This window comes from Microtus pennsylvanicus, chromosome 10 (genome assembly GCF_037038515.1).
Source record: "Microtus pennsylvanicus isolate mMicPen1 chromosome 10, mMicPen1.hap1, whole genome shotgun sequence".
NCBI lineage: Eukaryota > Metazoa > Chordata > Mammalia > Rodentia > Cricetidae > Microtus > Microtus pennsylvanicus.
In genome coordinates this window covers 107086013-107110922 of record NC_134588.1, presented here as the reverse complement: position 1 = coordinate 107110922, position 24910 = coordinate 107086013, and the positions used below count along the sequence as shown (strand labels likewise).

Here is a 24910-nt window from a genome sequence, read left to right as displayed (position 1 = left end):
ATTGCCTGGCAAAAATTGTAAACTGGGGGGTGGGGTGGGATGGGGGAAAGGGGAGATGGGGAGAGAAAAGTGAGAAGGGGAGGATGGGGAGAGCTTGGGGAAATGGGATGGTTGGGATAATAGAAGGATGGATATGGGAGCAGGGAAGTATATATCTTAATTAAGGAAGCCATTTTAGGTTTGGCAAGAGCCTTGACTCTAGAGGGGTTCCCAGGGGTCCAGAGAGGTGTCCCCAGCTATGTCCTTCGGCAGCTGAGGAGAGAGAGCCTGAAATGGCCTGACCCTATAGCCATACTAATGAATATCTTGCATATCACCATAGAACCTTCATCTGGCGATAAATGTAGATAGAGACAGGCACCCACTTTGGAACAATGGACTGAGCTCCCAAGGTCCAAATGAGGAACAGAAGGAGGGAGAACATGAGCAAGGAAGTCAAGACTGCGAGGGGGGCACCCACCCACTGAGATGGTGGAGCTGATCTATTGGGAGCTCACCAAGGCCAGCTGAACTGGGACTGAAAAAATATGGGATAAACCGGACTCTCTGAATATGGTGGATAATGAGGGCTGCTGAGAAGCCAAAGACAATGGCAGTGGGTTTTGATCCAACTGCATGTCCTGGCTTTGGGGGAGCCTAGCCTGTTTGGATGCCCACCTTCCTAGACCTGGATGGAAGCGGGGGAGGACCTTGGAAACTGGGGGGTGGGGTGGGGTGGGGGAAAGGGGAAATGGGGAGAGAAAAGTGAGAAGGGAAAAATGGGGAGAGCTTGGGGAGTGGGCATGGGGAGTGGGGGAAGGGGGAGGGAAAAGGGAGGCGGGAAGGAGGCAGAAATTTTTAATTAAAAAAAAAGAAAAAAAAGAAAGTTCTTGTCATACAAAAAAAAAGATTCCCTTTTGCTGGATGACAGTTGCTTGTATCAAGTGGACAAGAACTAACCAGCCCACCAGATAAGAGACACAAGTATAACTCCCTCGCTAAAGACAGAGAGCCAGTAAGTTTTGCAGCCAGGTAGGAACCCATCTGCGTTCCTCCCAGACATGAAGGAGCTGTGCTTCAGAAGAACAATGCATGGAAGTGGGGCCAGGAAGTCACAGCAGGTCAGGATCTGAGCCGTTCCCCTCCCCACTTCAACTGGCTGAGTGAGCTGCTTCGGTTCCTGATAATGCAAAAGAGGTAACAGTGCCCACCTTACAGAATGACTCCAAGGTCCTTGGTAGCTTTAATTGTCAACTTGACACAGGCTAGAGTCATTTGAAAGGAATGTCTTGACTGAGAAACTGTCTGGATCACGCTAGTCCATGGATATGTTCCTGGGACCATCTAGACCTTTAATTGTGTGGGAGAGGCCAACCCACTGTGAGCATATTCTTCTCTGGGCAAGTGATTCCAGAAGGCAGCAGGCCAAGCATGAGCCTGTGTGACCCGCATCAGCCATGTGACCTGCATCAGTCATGTGACCTGCATCAGACATGTGACCTGCATCAGCCACATGACCCACAGCCATGTGACCCGCATCAGTCATGTGACCCACAATCAGGTGTGACCTGCTTCAGCAGTGCTCCACCATTTCTTGCCTCATGTTCCTGCTTGAGCTCCTGCCTTGACTTCCCTCAATGACGGAGTGAGACCTTTAAGCCAAAACAATCACCTCCCTGCTAAGTGGGTTTGTTGTGTTATTCGTGAGGGCAACAGAAATGAAAGTCGGACCGAGGAGCTAATGCCTTAACGTTCTTCGAGTATTTCTTCCTTAGTGCATCGCCACATCAAGAAGCTAGCAGTGATCATCATGGTATGGTTCACATGAAAAGATGGGGGAGGATGCAGCAAGGCTGCCTGGCAACCCACGGCTCACTTCTGGATTACAACTAGTTGTTATAAAGCAATACAAATTTTGCAAACCCTTAGAGCATTATATGTTCAATCTATATCTCTTTCTGTATTGTTCATTACTCTAGAACCTGGAGGGTTAAGAATATATAGAAACCTGGCTTTCAAAAATGTTTTCTTCTTGAGCTGTGCAGATGGCTCAGTCAGTGAAGAGAGTTTTCTGTACAAGGACCTGAGTTCAGATTTCCAGGACTTGAGCAAAACTGGGCACAGCTGCATAAATCCATAACCGCCTATACCCATAACCTCGGCATTAAGGAGACAGACCGGTGGACCTTGGCAGATTGCTAGCCACGTGACAGACATCTACAGTCAGCTTTGGGTTCAGGCTAGCCATGTGACAGACATCTACAGTCAGCTTTGGGTTCAGGCTAGCCATGTGACAGACATCTACAGTCAGCTTTGGGCTCAGTGAGAGACGTGACTCAAGCTGTGAATGGGAGAACAATAGGGGAAGACGTGCTATCCTGCTCAGGTCTCTGTATAAAGACACATGCTTGCACAACTCAAAGTTACACTCGTGTGCACAGCATTCATGAACACCACACACACACATACACAATACTGTTCTTATATTAAAGTTTGTTCATTAGATGGCATTCTCTAATTTGCCTTACTGAAATGTAAGCCCATCCCTACCCGTGTTTAGATGCGATGTGCGTAACTGTATTCAGATGCACTTGTAACTTTGTCCAGATGTGTGTGTAACTGTATTCAGGTGTGCTTGTAACTCTAACTGTGTCCAGATGTGTGTGTAACTGTATTCAGGTGTGCTTGTAACTCTAACTGTGTCCAGATGTGTGTGTAACTGTGCTCACATGTGTGTGTAACTGTTTCAAAGGCAATGTTAAAGACTGACAATGATGACGGCTTAGGAACAGAGTCCCGAGGGAGGTAAAAGGCTCTCCCGAGAATGACTGACGTGACCAAGGCTAAATGGGATGTGGGCCGTGGCCCAGTGGTAGCCCTGAGTTTGCTATCTCTGGGAATGTCTTTGGGGGCCAAAGCTCCATCCATGCCCTCAGACAGGCTGAGTTAGACACTATCGATAAATCATTTAAGACCTTGAGCTGTGGGACACGAGGCAGAGGGAGCTCAGTTCTTGTGGGAAAACTAAACAAACAGAAGCCTCCGTGCTGGTCAGAAATACGTTAGTGAGATTAATACCTAATTAAATGCAAGTCCAAAGCCAAACAGAAAACATGCTTGATAAGTTGCGGCTAAATGTGGTGCAGAAAAAGCTTAGGAAAGGGGTCTGGTGCGGCGACAGCATCAGAAAGACAAGGAGCCAGCACAGAGAAGTGCAGTAAGACTCTCAGTGATGGGGGACGATCTCGGGCTGTGTCAGTGATTGTTTCTCTGAGACAAGGAAGGATGAACTGTAAGGAGCCCCCCCCCCCCCCGCCCATTCAGAGCCACTCGTGATCTTGATTAGAGATTGATACAGTCTACTACTGATTAAAGATTCATTGATACAGACCAGAGTTCTCTTCATCTCAGGCTGGGGGTACAGCATGGGCCTAAGACCCAGGCATCCTACTAATACAGAATGTTTACTCCCATAACACACCTAAATGACACAAAGGGGACCACGTGAAATTAAATGTCAGCCAAGGTTTGTGGCGTGCATGCACAAGTGTGCAAGTGTGTGTGTGTGTGTGTGTGTGTGTGTGTGTGTGTATGAGTGTGTGGGGGTACGTGTGCACATGTGTACGGGTACAGAGGCAAGACTTTAAATAACCTTAAGTAACCTCAGCTATTTTTCTTCAGCTATGATCTACCTTCTTTTTGAGCCTTTGTGGTCTGGGGCTCCCCCAGTGAGCGCGGCTGGGTGCTCAGTGAGCCCCGAAGATGCACTGTTATGCCTCCTCCTCTGCTTCCTCACTCCTTTGGTTACAGGTGTCCTTGGCTATTCCTGGCTTTTCTTTTAACATGAGTTCTGGGACTCGAACCCAGGGCATTGCGCTTACACTGTACAGCTGAGCCATCTGCCCAGTCCAAATTCTGGGATTTTAACAGTCTTTTAGAGAACAGGAGTTGAGAGTTAGAGAAACAGGGGTCCCTATCCTTCACGGCTGTCTTTGGTGTGAGGGGTGCACTGTGCAATACTTGCTTCCGACTGGCCGCATTTCGCACATGCCATGTCGCCTTGATGGAGAAAGCAGACCGTGGATGAGGCATGCTCACCGAGAGCGCTTAATTTTCTCAGTTCTTAGGAAGGCACATGGTAAAACAGGCCAAGTTTAGAGTTCTAGGGCAGTCCTCTTCCTTATTAAGGAGGAAGGGTGATAATAATAGCTATTATGATATTGGTTGAATTATATTCCTATCTATGATTTTTTGAGCACATTCACTTTTAACCCCCAAGCTTGCCTATGCATTGTACTGTATGAAGCTATGTAGGGACAAGATGAGGGAGGGATGGAGGGATGGAAGGACTGAAGAACGAGCGAAGAAAGAACAACAGCCTTAAGTCCTGCCTTGGTAGCCAAGGTCTGGTGTCTAGTCCTTCTCTTGTGTTGAGGAATTCCTTTAGTCTCCGCCCCAGACAAACAGGACAATCCCCTTGGCTGCAGTCTCCCTTAATGGACTCCTCTGCTATTGGCTGTAGCAAAGACTTGCTATCACATTGATGATGTCGCTTTCCTCCAAGACACTAAGGACCCATAGCCTGTAAGTTTAATACATTTATTACTTATTTATACTTACAGATTATGATATTTTTATAATTTTTAAAATGAATTTTTTAGTAGGTAAATAGGTTAGGTCATAATAGAGACATCACTGCTGATGGGTCCATACTCATTTTGGTGAGGAGTAGCATGCAGGGAGGAAGTATGGAGGAAGGAAGCAGGAAGGAGTAGCTATGAGTGAAGGAAGCCCTGCATGAGTGAAGGCCCTGAGTGAATGTATATTGTTGTCACGCCACAGCCATGCCAAGTTCTCCAAGGCCTTGAACTCATGGGAGCTGGCAAAGTCATTCCTCATGGTGGCTAGGCTCAGGCAAAGCCTCGCTCGGTTCAAATGCTGGTATTGCTCTGACTGATCAGTGTGGACAAAAACTAGGAGTTGCTGCGTCCTCCTCCTGGATACTCACAGCCTGAGGAGTTCACATACCCTTCCTGGCCCCAGCCTTCCGCATGGCATGTCTGTCTATCCTTCCTTCCCTCACCGCTCCAGTCATGGTCCAGTACCCAAGCCAAGTGGCCTCCTGGTCTCTCCTGTGTCAGCACAATTTAAAGCTAAATACTGCTATTAAATGAAAGTGCGTTGGGTCAGGTTTATTTTGTCAAGTTTCACAAGCTGTAGATTACATAGATCTACCCAGAGAAGGTAAAATTAACACAGGGTGCAGTGGCACATGCCCTTAATCCCCACACTCAGATGACAGAGGCAGGTGGATCTCTGTGAATTCAAGTCCAGCTGGGGCTACATAGCAAGGCCCTGTCTCACAATAAATAAGTGAATGAATAAATAATAAATAAATAAAAGGTAAAACTTGATGTGAATTTCTTACTTTCTTGAACTAGGAGCTGGAGGGAGGAACTACTTATAACGATGAGTTCCTGCGGGATGGGGCCCACACAGATGGGACTGGTACCCTTATGAGAGGAAGACTCTCCTTCTGTGTCCTCCTCCTCTTGCCTGGTTCCTCTCCCTCTCCGCCCTGCATTGTGAGACACGATGAGAAGATGCCTTTGCAAAGCAGAGTGGTTCCTCACTATACGAGGCAGCTATGGGCACGTGGATTGTAAGATCTCCCAGACTGTGGACGATAAATGTTCACGGTATAGGCTACATGGTCCGAGACATTCTATTATAACAAGTGCTAAGGCAATGAGGGAAGGCTTGGAGAAACTAAATTGCTCAATTATCCAAAAGGCGAGACGACACTATCTCTCTCCTTCTCTTCTGCTCATCACCTGTGCTTTGGCAGCCTTGATGGAGACCCCCAGTACCCTACTAACATTTTAATCCATCTGCCTTTGGACATCCTCGGACTCTAAGGATCCCTTCTGCTTCCTTCACAGCCTTCCCTCCATCCTCTTCTCGGGCAACAACACTGGTTGGTTAAGCAGCAGCAGCTCCCAGCATGCCCTGGCTCCCTCAGCCTTAGCCTCAAGACCGGACCCTCACATCAGTGAGTCAGAAAGTCTCCTCTAAGACTGAGTTGGAGATTCTCGGTCACCCAGGCACTAGGCACCAGAAGCCCTCGGAGCCTCTGAGTGTGTGTGGGTGCTCACTGCAGAAACCTGTCAATGTGGGGAAGTTTCAGGAGAGCTAATTAAGTCCCTGTCAGCACGAGTCAGTGAAAGGGAGCCCTGGCAGGCCCGGGCAACTCCATGGTGAGTCATTGCCTTAAGCGAGCGTATGAATATGAATGCAGAATTACCTGGAGCTGCTCATTAGCCAGACATCTCTCCCTGAGGTAGAAGCTAAAGTGCAGGGCTGGGGGCCGAGCTCAGTGGTAGAAGCCTTGCTTGGCTTGCATGTGCAAAGCCCTGGGTTCCACCCTCAAATCTGCAAAACCCTGGGACAGCTCGGGAGGGAGGCTCACCAGGTTCTTCCTGAGGCCCGGGGGAAGACCACTGCCCTAACTTGCTTGTTCATTCATCCAGAACTTTCTGACAGAAGTTCGGGGTATAAACCGTATAGCTAAGCACAGTCCAGTTGGGAGGGGCCAAAGTAAAAAGTGGCGCTGTAGGAGAAAATGCCAATTGAGTGTGTAGGTGTCCCCTGGTTCTGCCTAGCCACGGGACACTCGTTTAAAGAACAGTCCTTTCCTGGAAGGATTTCATTCAGCACGGAGGCATGAAAACACACTTATGGGGTTAAGAATCAGATTCCGGCGGACAGCCCTTCATTCGGCACTCCCATGGACGACTGGGTTTCTAACAGAACACTGTATGCCTTGTTCCACAAAGCCACCTTCCCACCCCCGTGGACTATAAACAGCCGTTTCCTAACGCCCTCCACTCAGGTTCTGTATCTCACGTGGTTTTCTTTCCGACAAATAATCTTTCCGTGTTTGAGCCTTTAGAATTTCAGGCTCCCAGGAGGTTGGGCTGAAATGGAGACTCAACTTTTCTCAACTCAGAAAGTCTTGTTTCACAGTGTTAACTCTTATACCTCCAGAGGATGAGAGAAACAAGGCAAAACAGCGCAATACGGCAGGAAGGGAAACAGGTTTACCAAGAAAACATCGTTTGATGGAGACAGGAACTTCCCCAGTAAATGCTGAGCTCTGTAGCACGAGTCTAACAGGTCTTCATAATAAAAGCCCAGAGTCAGATACAGCAGAAATGCTGAGAGATCAGCGAGACGAAGGAGCCAAGCCACTGTCACCTACCTCTCAACTTCCTTCCCCCCTTCTCATTTTCTCTCTCTGCCCAGCCATATCACTTCCTGTCTGTACAGACCTCCAGCCCTCTATGGTTAGCTAATGGCTAGCTCTGCCCTCTGATCTTCAGGCAAGCTTTATTTGCACAAACAAGATTCTACCACAGACCTCATTTCTGCCTCCATAGGTAAAGTGGGTCTTTCCTTTAAGAAGAGTAGAATGAGAGGCCCATTGTAGTGCTTGACTTTATAGCCAGCATTTGAAGAGGCAGAGGAAGATGTTTGTCTGTAAGTTCAAGGCCAGCATGGTCTACATTTGAGTGCTAGGCCACACAGGAATACAGTGAGACCCTGTCTCAGAAATGAACTAGAATAAGTCGGATGTGACAGCTCACGCGTGCAATGTTAACCACTTAGGGGAAGTGATCAAGGAGACAGCTGTGACTCAAAGCTGGGAGGAGTAGCTACAAAGGCAACAGCCCCCTTTCGATTCACCTCTGCCTCTGATGTGGGTCCCTTGGTCAACCGACACGCCTGATGAGAAACCTAACTAGAGAGATACAACACATGCCTCGGACCTAGATGCCTTCAAAATGGAGCTGAGACTGCTACCATATGTGGTCCTGCTTTCCCCCAACGACACAGCACGGGCCAAGGCAGCAGCCATCAGTGGCTTATCTGCAGTATCTGAGTGTTTGCTGCCGTCCAAGGAGTCCATGCCAGTTCCACCTGCTCAAGAACCCAGCTGAGAGCCCAGGGTCTTTGACAACTGCACACAGCCTCGTGAAGCGAATGAGTCGGGACAAAGGGAGGGCCATGCAGGGCCCGGCACTGTCTAACGGTGCTCTGACCCTAAGGACAGCAAAGACAGGTACTTGTTCTTTCCAGATACCAGCCACAGTCCACTCTACACCTTTGGGTTGCTGTGCTTTCTGATTACCTTGAGGGGCTGCAGAAAGGACGTGGCAGTAAAGAGTGATTGTACTCACTGAGCATGGTTCCTAGTACACACAGAGTGCCTTTAATTACAGCTCAAGTGGACCAAATGCCCTCCTCTATTGGCCTCCACGGGTACTTGCTCACACAGGTGTATAAACACACACACACAGACAAACACAGACATTCACATAATTAAGAACAAGAAGGTAGCAAAGTTTGTTTTTCTGTTTTGTTTTTTGTTTTGGGACAGGGCTTCTCTTTGTAGCCATGGCTCTCCTGGAACTTGCTGTAGACCAGGCTGACCAAGAACTCACAGAGATTCACCCGCCTCCACCTGCTGTGATTGAAGGCGTGCACTGCCACCACCCGGCAGAAGGTAACCAAGTTTGCTGTATAATTGCTCCAGCATTATCTGGGCAGTCATCCTATCATAAAACAGTATTTCTGTGGACACATACTCACATGTAAGTGGGAAAAGTCAATAAATACTATAAGTAGCTTCCCATCCATTTAGATTAGGTCTTGCAACCAAACAGTTGGCACCTAACCAAGAGAACACTCTGGCTTTTAAGAGAGTTTTTAGATTTGTAATTACAAACAATAAATTTAGATTTATGTGTGTATAGTTCTCCAATTCAAGAGTTGATTTACATTTGCAATACTAGCTTCCTCAGGCGACTTATGAAAGAACGGCATTGTCCTGAGTCTTTTCACGTATAAAACGTTACCTCTAACCAAATCACACTTCTTTGTATCTATCACATTCCTGGTCATTTTATTGATATTTCTGGTCTTTATTCTCCTGCCTCAACCTCTGGAGTGCTGGGATTACAAGCAAGCACCATCACACTTGTATGACCGCAGCTGTGGCGAAGGGACCTGGGGAGTCTCGCCTGCTAGGCAGGCACTGTACCAACTGAGCTACAGCCCCCTTGACCAGCTTTCTGGGATATATAAAAATTTATAATATATATATTATATAATATATTATAATAAAATTTAACAAATATTTCTGTATTTATATATAATAAAATATATTTTTTTAATCTGAATATTTTTCTTGGTATTTGCCTGACCTTCAGGGTTTATGCATTTGGCAAGCATCTGTGAATTGCAAGCTAGAGAAACCAAGGTAGGCTTAAGTAGAAGAGACACTACGGGAGCCTACAACGCTAAAGGGACAGGGGGAGGATGGTCTCGGAAACAGTGTGGGAAAGACACTTTGAACTGGAGCTGAAGGGTAATTCTATCAAGACTTCTAATCTTTTTTTCCCTTTCTTTCTTTCTTTCTTTCTTTCTTTCTTTCTTTCTTTCTTTCTTTCTTTTTTTTTTGATTTTTGAGACAGGGTTCCTGTCCTGGAACTAGCTCTTGTAGACCAGGCTGCTCGAACTCACAGAGATCCGCCTGCCTCTGCCTCCCGAGTGCTGGGATTAAAGGCGTGCGCCACCACCGCCCAGCTATTCTAATCTTTGTCATTCAAACATCTGAGTTGTTGGGTAAAATCAAGCCCCAGGTGAGTGCGTGGCTGAGTGCAACCCCGAGTGCCTCACTTACAAGGAGACACCGAGACATCCGATCCATCCTCTTAGGACATGCATTGCTGCGTGCCTCACTTACAAGGAGACACTGAGGCATCAGATCTATCCTCTTAGGACATGCATTGCTGCTGCGGGAATATTGCACGCAGATCCCACGGCAATCAAAGTCTCGGATACAGTCTCATAGATTTCAAAATATCATCCTCAATTCCTAGTCTTTGAAGAGACACGTAAGGTATTAATAGCACTGACTGATAGATGGCTTGGTCTTTAAATGTCTTTCTTCCCACAGGCAGATTAGCCACAGCTTTGGTTCCTCTCAACATCTCTGCTTTCTCTGGAACACGGTGACTGGCCATGTTTGCTACTGTGCTTCGCTTTGTTACAAACCACGAGCTCTTTCCCTAGGGATGGTTTAAGGAATACTTATAACCGAGGCGACCCAGGTGGAAGGAAGCCTAACAGCAGAGACCGCATCACAGCTACAGGATCCACCTGAAACCCACAGCAAAATCAAGCACGTGGACCCAGGACCAAGAAATGAAGAGTGTAAATAAATGGCCCCCCTCCCTCACCGGCCACCGAGAACAACCGGCTGCCGAGAACAACTGAAGGGATCTTACAACATTCCGTAAAACTGCATTTCATGAAGTGGCTTTTAGGATTGCAAGGGACAGGGCAGAAGGAATCTCTGCCCGGTGCACACCATTTTGCCTTGAGTTTTATGAGACACAGATTCTTCCCTGATACCCTACTCTGTGAAAGTTAGTAGCTCCAAATCCATAAATGAGCTGAAGCTTCCACTGTGGGCTAACAATGGACTGGCCTTTCCAGGATGGGTTTTTGTTTGTCTTCGGTATAATTCAAAGCATATGGTTTTTCCATTGGGCTCGCGGGGTCTTGCCCGCCACACAGCTACCATGGGCTGGAACCCTCCTGCAGCTGTCTGCACCTCCAGGAGTGGGCCTGGTTGCATCAGGGGTGGTACCTCTGTGGTCTAGGTAGATGCCCAGTCGCTAGAGGCACATCCCATGGCGGTGCAGGCTTGGATACGAATTTCATACTTATAGGAAACAAGGGAGAACCAAGGATGATTCTTAGATCTCTCTGGGACAATTTTTGAAAAGTTTCAGAAGAAAACGAAAAAGTTTATATTTATGAACAGCTAGCTTTAGAATAATGACACGCTTCTATTTTTATGGAAAGTTTGAACAGTTTCAGCCTTCTGATTTGCAAACTCAAAGACAGACCTTCATCTGTTTGGTAAGTGGTCAGTTCTGGCCTAGAGAGGGATGTATGGAGTAAAGAAACTCTAGGTTTTCTGTCCAGAGAGAAAATTCTGGTGCTGTGAAAAGGTACTGAACACAGCAGTGGGCAATACAGCTTTGTGTGATCCTGCCTCCTCCTACCTGCTAGGCAGAGCCAAGCAACTCCCTGGGAAGGCTTCCAGATTATGAAGGCTCTGTGGTAATGGATCTTCTCACATGACACCTGACATCTTAAAACAGGCTCCCTTAGCTCACGCGAAGACCTCTGGGGGGCAAAGTTAACCCCCCTACACACTACATTATCCATCACGAGACACCTTATCACTACCTAGGCAATCTCGAATAATCAATTATGTTTTGCCTCATAGCCGGTATCTCCCCATTTCCACGGCAGAACCTTTCCCAACACAAAGGCCCCTGCTTAGTGCTGAGTGCCTCTGGCTGCGGGCAAACACTTGCTGCTCTCTTCCCATGCCCTTTGACTTGACGACCCAACCTTTCCCTCAGGTGTGCGGTCAGTCACCTTTCTTCCCTGCTCCCTCCTCTTGGGTCCGGTTATGTCTTGTTCTTTCCCGCCTCCTCTCCTTTTGCCCAGGCTCTCTGTTCTCCATGGCTTCTGTTTTGCATTTTTGCCTTCTTAGTTATTTATGCTTTGCATTTCCTTTGTGGCTCGGTGAATGTTAGCATGAACTGTCAGCCTGACAGGATCAGGAAACACCTAAGTGAAGCGCCTCTGGGCACACCTGCGAGGGATAATTAGCCTCCGGGCATTCCTCTGCAGGCTCCTGTTGACTGCCTTAAACCGAGGTGGGAAGCCCCGCCAAACAAGCAAACTCGAGAAAGTGAGTGGAGCTCCTGCGCTCACCTCACCCTGCTCCCTGACTCTGCGTACCATGTGACCAACTGCCCTGGCTGCTGATGGACTCATCAGTGAGCCCACATAAGTCTGGAACATTGAGGGCAGCCTTGTTGAGGTTTCTGTCCCACCTGGTCCCCCAGCTGTTTGGTCCCAGAGAAAATCACAGAGTCTGCATTAGGTTATAAACTGATTGGCCCATTAGCTCAGGTTTCTTATTAACCCTTATAACTTATATTAACACATTATTCTTATCTATGGCTCAGTACCTTTTTCAGCAGGGGTCAGGTCACATGCTGCTCTGTCCATGGTCTGGGCAGGACTGGTGAGGAATGGGCTTTCTCCTTCCCAGCATTCTCCTATTCTCATCGCCCCGCCTCTACTTCCTGCCTGGCCAATCAGCGTTTACTTAAACATGATTGACAGAATACAGACAATTCTCCTGCACCATAAGCCCATCCCCCACGAAATTAATCTTGTCAGGGTATTATCTCTGCCACAGGAAAGGTGCCTAAAACAAACTCTTTTCCTTCTCCCTCCCTCTCTCCCCTCTCTTACACATCTCTACACTGCCAAGTGCCAGTTCATCCGTGAGCAGGTTCACCAGTGTGCGTGGCTTTTGCTGGATTCTCTGTGGCTTGTTTTAAAGTCGCAAGTCAAGCAAGGGATGCAATTGGTAGAACACTTATTGAGAACAGATGCAGGCCTAGACTTGGTCCCTAGCACTGCTCCGTCTGAGCAGTGTGTCACCTGCAGTCCCTGCAGGCGAAGTGAGAGGACGGACGAAGACCAGAAATTCAAGGCCAGCACAAACTACAGGAGACCTGTCTTAAACAGAAACCAACAAAAAAGGCTGGAGGTGGTGGCCCAAGCCTGCAATTCCAGCCCGTGGAATGTGGAGGCGGGAGGGTCAGGTGTTCACCATCCTCCATGATGTAGTGAGTTCTGGTCCATAGTGGGCTACGTGAGACCCTTCCTTAAAACAACAACAAAAACAAGCAAACAACCAGAAAGTCCTTGGCCACTTTCTTTCTGGTTCTTGAAGATTCCCAAACTGCTTTCTACTAGTCAGCTGGGGGTGCCCCACGATGAACACACTGGTTTTCATTGTATCTGGTAAATATCGATATGATGTAAAACCCACAAAGACAAAACGGCCTGAAATCAACTGATACAGGTTTGATACTCTGTTATATTTCACCAGCTGTGTCAAGGATTCAGCTGTTGGGGCACTGGGCCTCTGCATGCCTCCTTATGTGTCCTCGCTAGGATGGCCGCACTTTAGACTTTTCATTTCTCTCTAGAAAGTGTTACTTTGACATCTGGGAAGCCATTTTCTCCATGAATCCTTTGAGATATCAGTGCCCAGAGGAGCGCAAGATGGATATGATTTTAATACCTGTGTTGTGGTCACATAAAGAGGAAACCTTGACAAAACGCAGGGCTGCACCCCAACATAAGCCTTTAAAATGTCCTCAGTAGTGGGAGCTCAAAGGCAACTCACATAGCATGTAGATTAGCAGTGGAGAAGAATACCTGAAGAGCTTTTAATTACCGTTTAATATTTGATATGATGCTAAATAATTGCCCTGAGTAGATGCATAAGACCACGAATGCTTTATCCTCACAGCTCTGTACCCACAGATAATTGTAGCTGTGTCTCATCCTGACACTGGATGTCAGAATCATAGCCGAGTTTTACCTGAGGTGGCTGGACAGCAACACTTTTGCAGACTTCATTTTTTTTAAAAAAAAAAAACGATTATATTCATTTTCCTAAAATTTTCACATAAAATGTCTTTTGTTACTCTCTCTGGGGATGTCAGGTGCCTGAGATGGGATGAGAGAAAATGCTCAGGTGTTGGGAAGCTACAGGAAACATGTTGGTTTAGAACACCTCTATGCATGTCGTAGAAGCCAGGCTAACCTAGGATGATACACATGAGCAAAGTGGTATCATCTGCAAAGTCGTGAGTTCAAAACCAAGGGAGTTCTATGGCAGATACAGAACTCAAAGACCCCATTATTCTTGGAAGAAGTGTTAGATTTGAATGAAAGAAGGCTAGCCTCTAGACAAATACTGGTCCAGTGAACTCATGACTATGTGTATGAATGTGTGTGTGTGTGTGTGTGTGTGTGTGTGTGTGTGGTGTGTTTGGAAGCTAGAGGGTGGCACACGGTGCTGTCACTTTTCACATTCTTTTTAGAAAATGGTCTGTCTGAATCTGGAGCTCACTGACTCACCTGTCTGTCTAGCTGGCTTGGTAACCTGGTGGGTTTGACTCATGTGCCCTACCAGATGTGAGGCTATTGGAAGAAGCCCCTCTGTTCATGTGTGTGCTAGGGCTCTAACTCAGGTCCCCTGTTTGGGGAGCAAGCACTTTACTGACCGAGTCATCTCTCCAGCCCTCCTTTCAGCTTAATAACTGTCGAGGGATCGGCCCCGTCTCTTCATGATGTACTCCAGATGACAAACTTCCAAATGTTCTGGAAAGCTGGCATCGAAACATCACGTGTCATAGCTCTGTTCTCCAGAGACTGCGAAAGCATGCTGTAGCTAAATGAAGGTGGGGCCTGTCTACTGTTCACGGCTGATGCACGGGAGGTGGCGTGTGCACCTGGCCCTGGGAGCCTCAGTGGCACTGATGGAGCACAGCAGAAGGGACAATGACTTGCGCCCAGAAAGCCCAGCTTGTCTCCTTACCTGCGAAATGGCTTCAGGTCTTTGACTGCGAGTGACCGCTTATCAGAAGAACCGTGTGTTGTATTAGCTCACAGCACTTGGGGTTCTCTTTCAAACAGCTCACGGGTGAAGAGGTATAGCTGATGATCTCACTGTTTGTCCTCACTGGAGAGTCCCAATCCGCTAAGATCTCAAGAGTATCCCTGGCCTGCAACTTTGGAGGCTGTAAGCCTGAGGTGGCTGAGGGGCTGGTTGGATCCTTGACAAGTGGACTCAAGACACTTCCCTGGCTGTTGGTGGCTGTCACCGAGTAGCAGTATTCTACACCTGGGGCGAGGGTAAAATCATGGTAGCGAGTGTCCAGCCCTGAATACACCGTGGCTCCATCTCACCGACGCTCATAACTTCTGATCTGGCCATGTGGGTTTCTTGGAGGTTTCTGAGCCTGTGACTTGCAGTAGGGGGTCCATGTTCTCTGGCACACACTAGCAGTGCATCCTCCACCTGTGCAGGCCACAAGGGAGATACTGTATTGAGTAAGAGGCTGCAGGTTGGAAACCAGAAAGGACAGGCCCTGCCCAGCCGTGTACTCCCGACCATCACATCTAAGCAAATCTTTCCATTTTGCATTGATGGCGGGGACCAAGACACGTTTATCTGGCTGGCACCGATGGCCTGAAGAACTGGAGGGCTGACTCCTCCTGGAGGCGCTTTGGGAATGGTGATGGTGGTGGGTTTGCTGGTAAAGCAGCTGCCATTGGTGGAGGCGAGGACTGGATAACTGTAAGCTGGAAAGGGAAGCAGCTGGCTGTCGGTGTAGTTGAAGGTGCTAGTATTGAAGCTAGGATGGAGCACTTAGGCCTCTGAAGTTCATAGCACTGGGTAGCACCATTAGACTTTTGGGGTGGCATCCAGGAAATCAGCAGTTTGGGGGACTTCATAGACACATGGGGTATCTCAGGTGGAACAAGGCCTTTTGGGGGAGCTCACAATGCCCTTACCACGGTCCAAGAGCTACAGGTGTGCCTTGCAGAGTTCCACGTGCAGATTCTATAAGCATCTTGCCTCCACGTCTATAAACCTGTGTCACTATACACCCAGGAGTCTGTCCCTTTCCATGTGGGATTCTGTAAAAACAGCATTTTCATCCACCTGAGTTGTCCCATCTCCCCAATCCTCTCTCTCCAAGCATCTGTGAATCACTTCATAATGAGTTATCTTCCCGTTTGGCTTAGCTGACTGAGCCCACAGTAACCTTACAGTGGTGGACCCCACAGACTGGATGGTAGGAGCCAACTGAGAGTCTGGAGGATGGGCTTCATCTGTTCAGAAAGGCTGGGGCTCTGAGTGAGCACAGCCTGCTGCTGTGCAGGCCTCGAGGGTCAGAGTGGAGAGGGTGAAGGGGGCCTAGAGCCTGAAGAGAAACTGTCGACAGAGGCAAGAATACTCCAGGAGCCCATCGCTGAAGACATGGTGTGCCTGCAGGATGAAGAGAGGAGGAGGATGAGAGCGGTGTGGGGTTCTGGGTGCAGCAGTTTAGTCTGTCTGAAACGCTCACACCTGCCCACCTGATCCCACTGGTGCTAATCCATCAGCCTGCAAATGCTGGCTTTAGACGTGGGATCTGCCACGGTTAATATCAAGTCCACAGAAAACTTTTTAAAAGGTTGGATAAAATCTAAGCATTGACCCAAACTTCAGGCTGGTGAACGCTATGGCTTACACAGTACTCATGAGGTTTGAAAGGCAGAAAGAACATTCAAATCTCTTATTATAGACGCTCCATGTCTCTGATGGAAGTACATGTGGCTTATTGAACAAGCTGCCTTCCTCTGAGCTTTCTGTGAAATGGAACCATATTGCTGGTCATCCTTGTTACAGGATGCTGGGCTTGAAAACGTGCTTCTACGGGTATATGCATGCATTTGTGTGCAGACTCACATCATGGGATGCACGTGTGTACAGATATGGTCATGTGTATAGATATAGCACACCAATACACATATACATAGTCTTGATAACAATATGGGAGAGCATTTCTATGTACTGCTTTCTCTTTGAAGTCATAGAAGCATGGATGGCTTACATGGTGGGCATGACCACGTGTGCTCATTACAGCCCTGCTCTTAACCTCGGTAGCAGTCGTTTGTAATTACACGGAGCTGACAGATACTGGCTGGTCTTGCTTTAAACCTTGTCCAGAAACCTCTAGTAGGTAATTATCAAATAGTAACCCCATCTTCCCCCTTTGCATTTGCTCTCTTTGTCCAAAGTGATTAGTTTACATCTTGTCCTTTCTTCCCTACCTCCTAGCACACCTGCCTCTCTCTCCCTCAGAGTTGGTTGGTGACATTCCCACATCCTCCATCGAGAAGGAGATGAAGTCAGAAAGGCATGCTCTCATAGGATGTATTATTGCCAGGACATGTTCTACATTCTTGTGGATCCCAAGTCTCATACTCCGTTGGCATCTTACTTACTCCTCTCAGCTTCCAGGTTTTAACTACAACCTGGTGAGACATAGTGAAGCAGTCATTTTCTCAACTTTCAGTTTGGTATTCAACAGATTACACAGTTAATACTCTATCATAAAACAGTCTTCGTGGGAGATGATTTTGGTCTTCTATAGGCTAATTTAAGTGTTCAAGAGAATAATTAGAGTAGGCGAGCTGGAAGGTTACTAGGGAGGTTATGAGTTCAGGATACACTTTCAGTTCAATAATATAATCAACCAGAGTAAGGTGAAGATACAGTATCTGTGGTCATCTTGGCTTCTGTCCCTATGACTGAAGTATCTATGCTCAACTAAAGGCCAAGCAGGCCATCAATCCCCCTTCTTTTGTAAGGACTCCATTCTTGTAGTTATTCATATCATCTCTTCCATCACCGATCCCCTCCCTCTCTGGCTTTTTCCACTAGTGTTTCAGTGTGCTCTAGTATCGCATTGGTTTTTACATGAAAGTCTCAACATCCCGCTTGCCTGGCTACTGTCCCATTTCTCTTCTGTCCTTCTCACCGAGGTGTCTTCAGTAAGTTGCCATCTTTTCCAGAAGCCACTCCACCCAGGTGCCTTTTTCTAGCACGTGATCTTCCTGCCAAGGTTCCAGGGACCTTGCTCTTCCCCAGTCTAGGTCATCTCAACACGTCCAGCTTTCTTCTCCTCACATTGGGCATGCAATACCCACCTACCCATCCTCAACATCTAGTCTCATTTCACTCTCCCTGACTACTTTTCCTCTTCATGACCCCAGGATCTCCTCATTCCTAGCTATATTCTCTCCATGATGATGCTGTCCATCACCATGACCTCCAAATTTCTTGTACCCCAGGACTGGACCCCAGGATCTCCTCATTCCTAGCTACATCCTCTCCATGGTGATTCTGCCTGTCACCATGGTTTTACACACAGTCGCCTGCTAACAGACTGCAGATACAGATCTCATTGATGACTTCTTGTGGAGTTCTGAGCTTGGACTCTGACTAGCCACTTGCCCTGAAACCTGCTGCTCTCCCAGCTTTCCCTCCTAACTTAGCTAACACCCCAGGGTCAAAGCCCCGAAGGCAATCTGAAGAGTCACCCCTCTCTTTCCTTCACATCCTCATATCCTGCCTCATATCCTGCCTCATATCCTGCCTAGTAACAAAAATCTCATCTCTACTTTCTCTATTCACTTCCAGTACCCCATATTTCCTGGTTGCACCATTCTTTCTTTGATTTGAACTATCTAATTTGAAGCCTACCCTGAATTCTCCAGTAGGCTCTCGACTCCACTAGTTTCTCACAGGACATGAGTGTGCCGCCAGAGTGAGAAATTTGATCCCAGCATCCCTTTGCTTAAAGCCCTCAGTAATGTCTCACTGAACCCTGAACACTCTCCCTGCTTCTTGTCACAGCCCACAAGGCTGGGCCCACCCTGCCTCCAGTCTGTCTCGGTGCCATCTTTTCCTCCTTCCCAGCGTTTCATCCACGCAGGCTTTCTTCCGTTTCCTTGAGCACACCAAGGTCATTGCTGCCTTAGGGCCTTGCATTTGCTGTTCATTTTGTCTGGAACATTTTGCCCCCATATCTTCACATGACTGCCTCTGCCTTGTCATTCAGGGCTCAGCTCAAATGTCAACTCAATTCAAATGATTATCCATTTTAAAATAGCCTGAGCAGGCATAATTACATGACTCTATTTAATTTTCTTTATAGCATCCATGGCTCTCTGAAATTCCCTTGCTTGTTTATTTACCATCTACAGTTTGTGCTTCTACCCCTCTTTGACTCATCTCTCCCCTGCATTTATTCACACCCATGTAAGGGCCTAGACAGCAGGGGCTTTTCCCCGTCTTGTTCCCTCTTGAATAAGAGCACAGCACTTAGTAGACACTCAATAAATATTTGGTGAAATGCAGATGGGGAGTCAATCTTCCTATTGTCAATCATTCTCAGGAAAGGCAGTCGCTGGCAGGGGGAATACACTCAGAAAGCGCTTTGATGGGTGGACTGACGGGGAAGCTCTGTTGCCTGGGAGGGGCTGAGAACTGAGATTCAGGATTTAAGGTTGCCCCGGAGGAGGGTTTGGCTGATGTCTACTGGTGGGAAGTGGCTTGCCTCTGAGTTTCTGTTATTGGCTGCAGAACCTCCAGCTAAGCTGGGAGGCAGCCCAGAGAAAGGCGCAGGAGGTAGGAGCTGACTCCAGAGCCCTGAGCTGTGGATAGTATTTCCTGTCTCAATCTTCTTTTAGGGCGGATGAGGTGAAGTTTAGTCTTTACTCTTTCCTGTGGAATTAGCATGGGGATCTCCACTCTCTGGGGAGAGCGATTGGAGCAGGCAGTGGATACAGCAGCTGTGGCTGGGGATTCTGCCACCCTGACCTGTGGAGCCACCAAAGAGGACAAAGCCAGAGGGAAGAACTGGGGCGTGAATGGCTGCCAGCTCCTGAAAGAAAATAAAAAGATTTTATGGGTCTACCTCATGTGGGCAAGCGTTGAATGCTTCAAAGTGTGGGTTGAACATGGGAATTCCGTCTCCTTTACACCGCCAGGCTGGTGAGGTGAGGCTTTATATGTGACATTTAGAGGCTAATTTTCATGGCTACATGGGGAAGCCAAGAAGTTAGCGGACAGATCTGCAGAGTGAGTTAGGTAAACTAAGGAAATAACCCAAAGTAAGAAGGCTGAGGAGGCAGTGAGGTGAGGGTCAATTGGAGTTCAGAGCTTTGGGGACTTGTTGGCTTCAAATCCCACCTCATCTTCGGCAATATTGCTGGAAGCAGCTACTTAACTTTTATGAGCGTCCTGAAGTTGAGCGGCCCCACCTCGTGGGGTTGATGTGTGGATTAAATGAGGCAACCTCAGCCCACTGCTGGGCCCACATCAGGCCTCCCTCCCCCAGCTGTTCTTCACTGATCTAGGAGGAGGTGCCAAGAGGAGCCATCAAGGAGAATTAAACCAGCTTCCCAGTGACCTAATGGCATGGCAGGACACATGTATTTATCTGGAGGATGACCAGGGCATTCCCTATGCAGGATGAACTCTACCTTGATCTTTTTCCATTGTTTCTCTCTGGCTCTGTCCACTGGAGCAGCAAAGCCCGCCCGTTCTCTCTCAGGTCAGCTGTAAAGTTGATTAGTTCACTTGGGGGAAGATTCTAAAGTTCTAATCAGAGTCCAGGGGCTTGACTCCCGTCCTGCACTGTTAACAGCGACCACGCCCACGTGGGATGTTGTGAATGGTTCTAACTCAAAAAGATAGGCTTCGTGGCTTGTTCCCTCTGAGAAAGTTAACAAGTTAGGTGTCTGTTAGAAGCCAAGAGAAGGTTATTCTCTGGACTGCACGACCATGTCAGAATGCATGGCATTCACAATGGCATAGATTCACAGCAAAGGTTTGGATTCATGTTGAGGAGACAGTGAGGGTTCTTTCTGCTTGCTCTTGTCCACACTGAATACATCAACTAAAACAGTGGTTCTCAACCAGTATGTCAAAGCCCCCTTGGGAGGTTGAAGAACTCTTTCACAGGGGTCATATATCAGATATTTACATTATGATTCATAACAGTAGCAAAATTACAGTTATGAAGTAGCAATGAAATAATTTTAGGATCAGAGGTGGTCGCCACAGCATGGGGAACTGTATTAAAGGGTCTTAGCATTAGGAAGTTGAAATCCACTGAACTAGCGAATGATTTCAGATATGTGGAAAAGTTGTATCAGATGTCACCTGTAGACTTTCAGAGCTTGAGACCTACAAGTCGTGGTGCCCACGACGAGAGCTGCAGTTAGCTTAACAAAGAGCAGTGGCCCCATGTTGCATCCTAGCAGCTGTGGGGAGGTGGCCAGCAGGTTCATGGGAAGTCTTTGTGAGATTTAGCAGGGACATGCCTAAAGCTCTAATCTGCAATGCTGCTTATTCAGACGTGAGACCCTCTACTCCCCAGCCTTCCCCACTCATTGTGTGGCTGTGCATTTGTATCTTACAAATTTGATAAAACAAACACAAGAAAACAGCAATGAGCCCATTGGACTATAAATGTCCAAACACCCTTGGAGAAGCCTGCTATTAATGTAAATGTGAAATTATTCCTATCTGTCAGAAGCAGCGTAACTAAAACCATGAAATGCGCCCAAAGTGATTGCTATCTAGGCTTTGAGAAATTCGTCTTTGTTGGTCTAAAAGGAAAAAAAAAAGGGATCGCAGAATTACTTTTGTTTGTTTGTTTGTTTCTTGCTCACAGAGAGACATTTAACATATTTTGCATAACTTAACTGGAGCTAAGAATCTTAACATTCTGAGAGGCCCTGGGGTGTTCTTGCCAATCTGGGCAGGATGGATATGTCTGTTTAAGGTAGGAATTATGCCTGCAACAGGGGGTGGCAACATATGCATGAGTAAACACACATACAAGCACGCGCACACATACACATACACAAACACATACACAAACACACATACAAGCACGCACACACATACACATACACACACATTTTGAGAGGGGGTATTTCCTACTGTGGACTGTGACCACTGACTATGAACAATCATGACTAAGCTTTGTTTGGATGATGATGGTGACTTGTAATGACATGTGATCACCTTGGGTTTATTAGATGTTTAAATGTGACTTTGATAACCTATCAAGGTTTTTTTTTTTTGATGGGTAAAGGTAGGGAGAGGAAGTTATTTCTCAGGGTGGGTAGCTGAGAACACGGACACAGTTATGAGAAAGGATTTCTTCTTAATTTGAAATCTTCCAAATGCCATTTTTGGATGAAACTGTAAAAACAAATACCACCAAAAGATGGTAGATGTATTTTTTGATTCTCTCTTATTCCATGAGAGACCTGGGTAAAGAAAATACAGTTTCCTTTATGGATCTGAGACTCGTGAAGTCAATTTTCCTGTTTCAGTATGTCCCATTATGACATTACACGCTAACCTCCTGAAATCTTTTAATATTTAAACATTTGCTAAGCGGCCAGACTCTGAAACAAATTTTACAGAAATATTAATTTCTCTTTTTTAAAATATTAAAAGTTAGGTTATGAATATTTAAAAACGTATTTCTCCACAACATTGGATTGGTCTTTTAGATAAATATATCAGCAGATCAGGATGACCACAGTGAATATTAAACCCGACAGTGCTTCCAGTCCTGATTACAAACATTCTTTCCTGACAAATGATTTCTTTTCTCTGGAAATAGGGCAAACATGGGTAAGATTAATAATGCAAAAAAGAATAATTCTTTGTTCAGAAGATTTGGTAATAGATGCCAATAGAAGCAGAGGCCCCAGAGTGAACAGGAATCACCTCTACCAGATTATGCACAGGAAAGTGGGCTGTTGGGGCAGACTTGGAGATGGTTTTTGTCACAAGAAACTGGAAAAGCATGTGGGCTATAAAGCAAAACCATATGGATATTGTCAATCGTGGCACCTGCTCCATTAGGGTTTATTTCATAGCAGAGACTTCCATTCAGCCCCTAGGTGGCAATGCTATCAAACACTTCTCATAACACGAGTGCTAATGATTAACAGCCGGCTGTTCTGTCTTCCAACATACTCCCGGCAACCGTTAAAAAAAATAACACAACTGATTTCATTATAGATTCTTTTAATAAACATTTATGGCTCAGATCCTTGAAAGTGAAAGTATCCCAAATGCCCCCACCTCAGAACCTCCGCCATCTAATGTAGAAACCTGGCCTGTGTTTCTCAAGTTCAAGTTCCGGCGTGCGGGGCACAGATGCTTCAAGGTGTGATCCTGTAAAGGGTGATTTTAATAGTGCTTTTCTTAATCTGGTTTACACTTACTGTACACACACACACACACACACACACACACACACACACACACACACGCATGCACGCACTTCCCACTTGACTGCAGAACAGTTCCCTTGTTACTTTGTTATTTCTGAAGTCTCCCCCCACCCCCAGCCCACACACACCGCATTGGACTGGAGAACAGTTCCCTTGCTACTTTGTTACTTCTGAAGAGACCCCCACCCACACACTCTTCACTTTTCTTGCCTTCCCTCATCTTCAGGTTTTATATTCATCTCCCCACTTTTCTCATCTTCCTCTTCGGATATTTTCAGCTTGGCTTATTCTCTCCTTCCTTTTTAAAATTTTCATTTTATCTTCTTTCCCACTTCATTATCGTCTCCTATTCCTCTAGCTATTAAGCCTTGTATTTGTTGTCTGAGGCTTTGGATTTGCTGTGTAATAACAGAGAATGACCTTGAACTTGCAATTCTGTGCTCACCCCCCAAGTCTGAGTGACGGGATTACCAGTGTGCATCACCATGCCCAGTGTTATGTGGTGCTGGGCTGAAACCTAGATTTCCTGCGTGTAAGGTAAGCACGCCACCGTTTGAGTGACACCCCTCCCCTGCGGGTTCTTTTGAGCTACACGTATTGGAGTATTGGATCTCTCACCTCTGGGGTATCAGTTCACGCTTGCTTCCATCCTGGTCTTTGTTGGTACCCCTCCCACAGTCTTTACTGCAGAAGTTTATCCGCGATTGTTACGCGGCAGATGGAGAGTAACTCAGTAAAAGAGGGTGGGAAGGAATTTTTACTGGAACTAATCCTGATCTGCTCTCACCACTGAATCCGAAGAGATTCAGCCTCTTTTACTTTTTAAAATTTATATGCAGACATGTCAGAGCTGGGATACAAATCAGTGTGTCATTTATGAGGCGTAAAGGCAGGGCTCTCTGGAATGCTTGGCCGGTGGAGGCCCTGCTGCCAATTTGAACTACATTTTAACCTCTCAACTCTGCTTACATGGACACGTGAAACCACTTGGAGTCTTCAGCAGTCTGACAATTTTACACCATCTCCTCTGATTATTTTTGACGACTTGAAATGCCCCAAAGGTGGCCAAGGGGTCAATAGGTTTATGTAGGTTGAAAATGATCAAAAATTACCATTGATCTGTAGCTGTCAATAAAAGGCTGCATGGGGATAGTCCCTGCACAAATGTTTAAACTGCAGAGAGCTACCTAACTTAGTCACCTTTGAGTCTATTGATCTGATGATCCAGCAGTTTCCAGAGCTTTCCCTCTGGTCTTTGTGGTGTTTTTTCACTAAGCCCATCCACCTCAGCCGTTAGGAAGCCTCTTTAGGCTACTCACAGTAATGAAGCCAACGTGGCGAGGCTTGGGGACTGAGAGGCCCATCAAGGAGTCTTATGTGTGTTTACTGCAGTTTGGAAAAGGGTTAATCTTCGTGGGCACGATTCACTTCATCCCAAGTCAATGGGATTTCTTCTGCCTTTGCCTTTTTATTTGTTATTCTCACTTTCCTTGGCTCCTGATCCTAAAATGGATCCGCTCTGGCTTATACATACAGACCAGCTGAGGGGTGTTCCTTTACCCCTCAGTTCTTACACATGCAAAATCCCAGAGAATACATGACTTTGAAAGGGCTGGGGAGAGTGCTCTGTTGGAAGCGTGTGCCATGTCGGCATGAGGACCTGAGTTCAAACCCAGCTACAGAATGTGCTGTGTAGGAAGGCGCATGTGTGCAGCCCAAGGGTGGGGGAGCTGGAGATGGGAGGAGCCCTGGACCTGCTGTCCAGCCAGCCTCGCTGAATCCATTGGTTCAGAGCTCAGTGATAGATCCTGCCTCAGAAAAGAAGGTGGAGCATAATCAAAGTAGATACCTCAGGCTTCGACACACATGATCACACATGTGCATCCGCACACACATGAACACATACAATGTACAAAGAGAACTTTAGACCAACCCATATTAAAACATGTCAACCTCATAGATTTTTTTTTCTCAGCCACATTTTGCTTTCTCATGACAAAATCAAGGAACAGCTATGTATGGGAGCTTACTTAAGTTTCAGACTAAGAACGTAAGCAAAACATGAGAAGCCATTCAGTCTCTCCTGTCC

General features: G+C 46.8%; 1 protein-coding gene across 1 annotated transcript in view; it reads right to left on the bottom strand.

The window, feature by feature from the left end:
- The window catches only part of Ush2a (usherin), a 663496-nt gene that overhangs the window by 49322 nt on the left and 589264 nt on the right, over nt 1-24910 (bottom strand). Inside the window, 8 exon segments of the mRNA XM_075987373.1 lie at nt 10464-10776; nt 14541-14648; nt 14651-15130; nt 15133-15372; nt 15375-15627; nt 15629-16004; nt 20053-20141; nt 20143-20273. Coding sequence (XP_075843488.1) covers nt 10464-10776; nt 14541-14648; nt 14651-15130; nt 15133-15372; nt 15375-15627; nt 15629-16004; nt 20053-20141; nt 20143-20273 — 1990 coding nt within the window.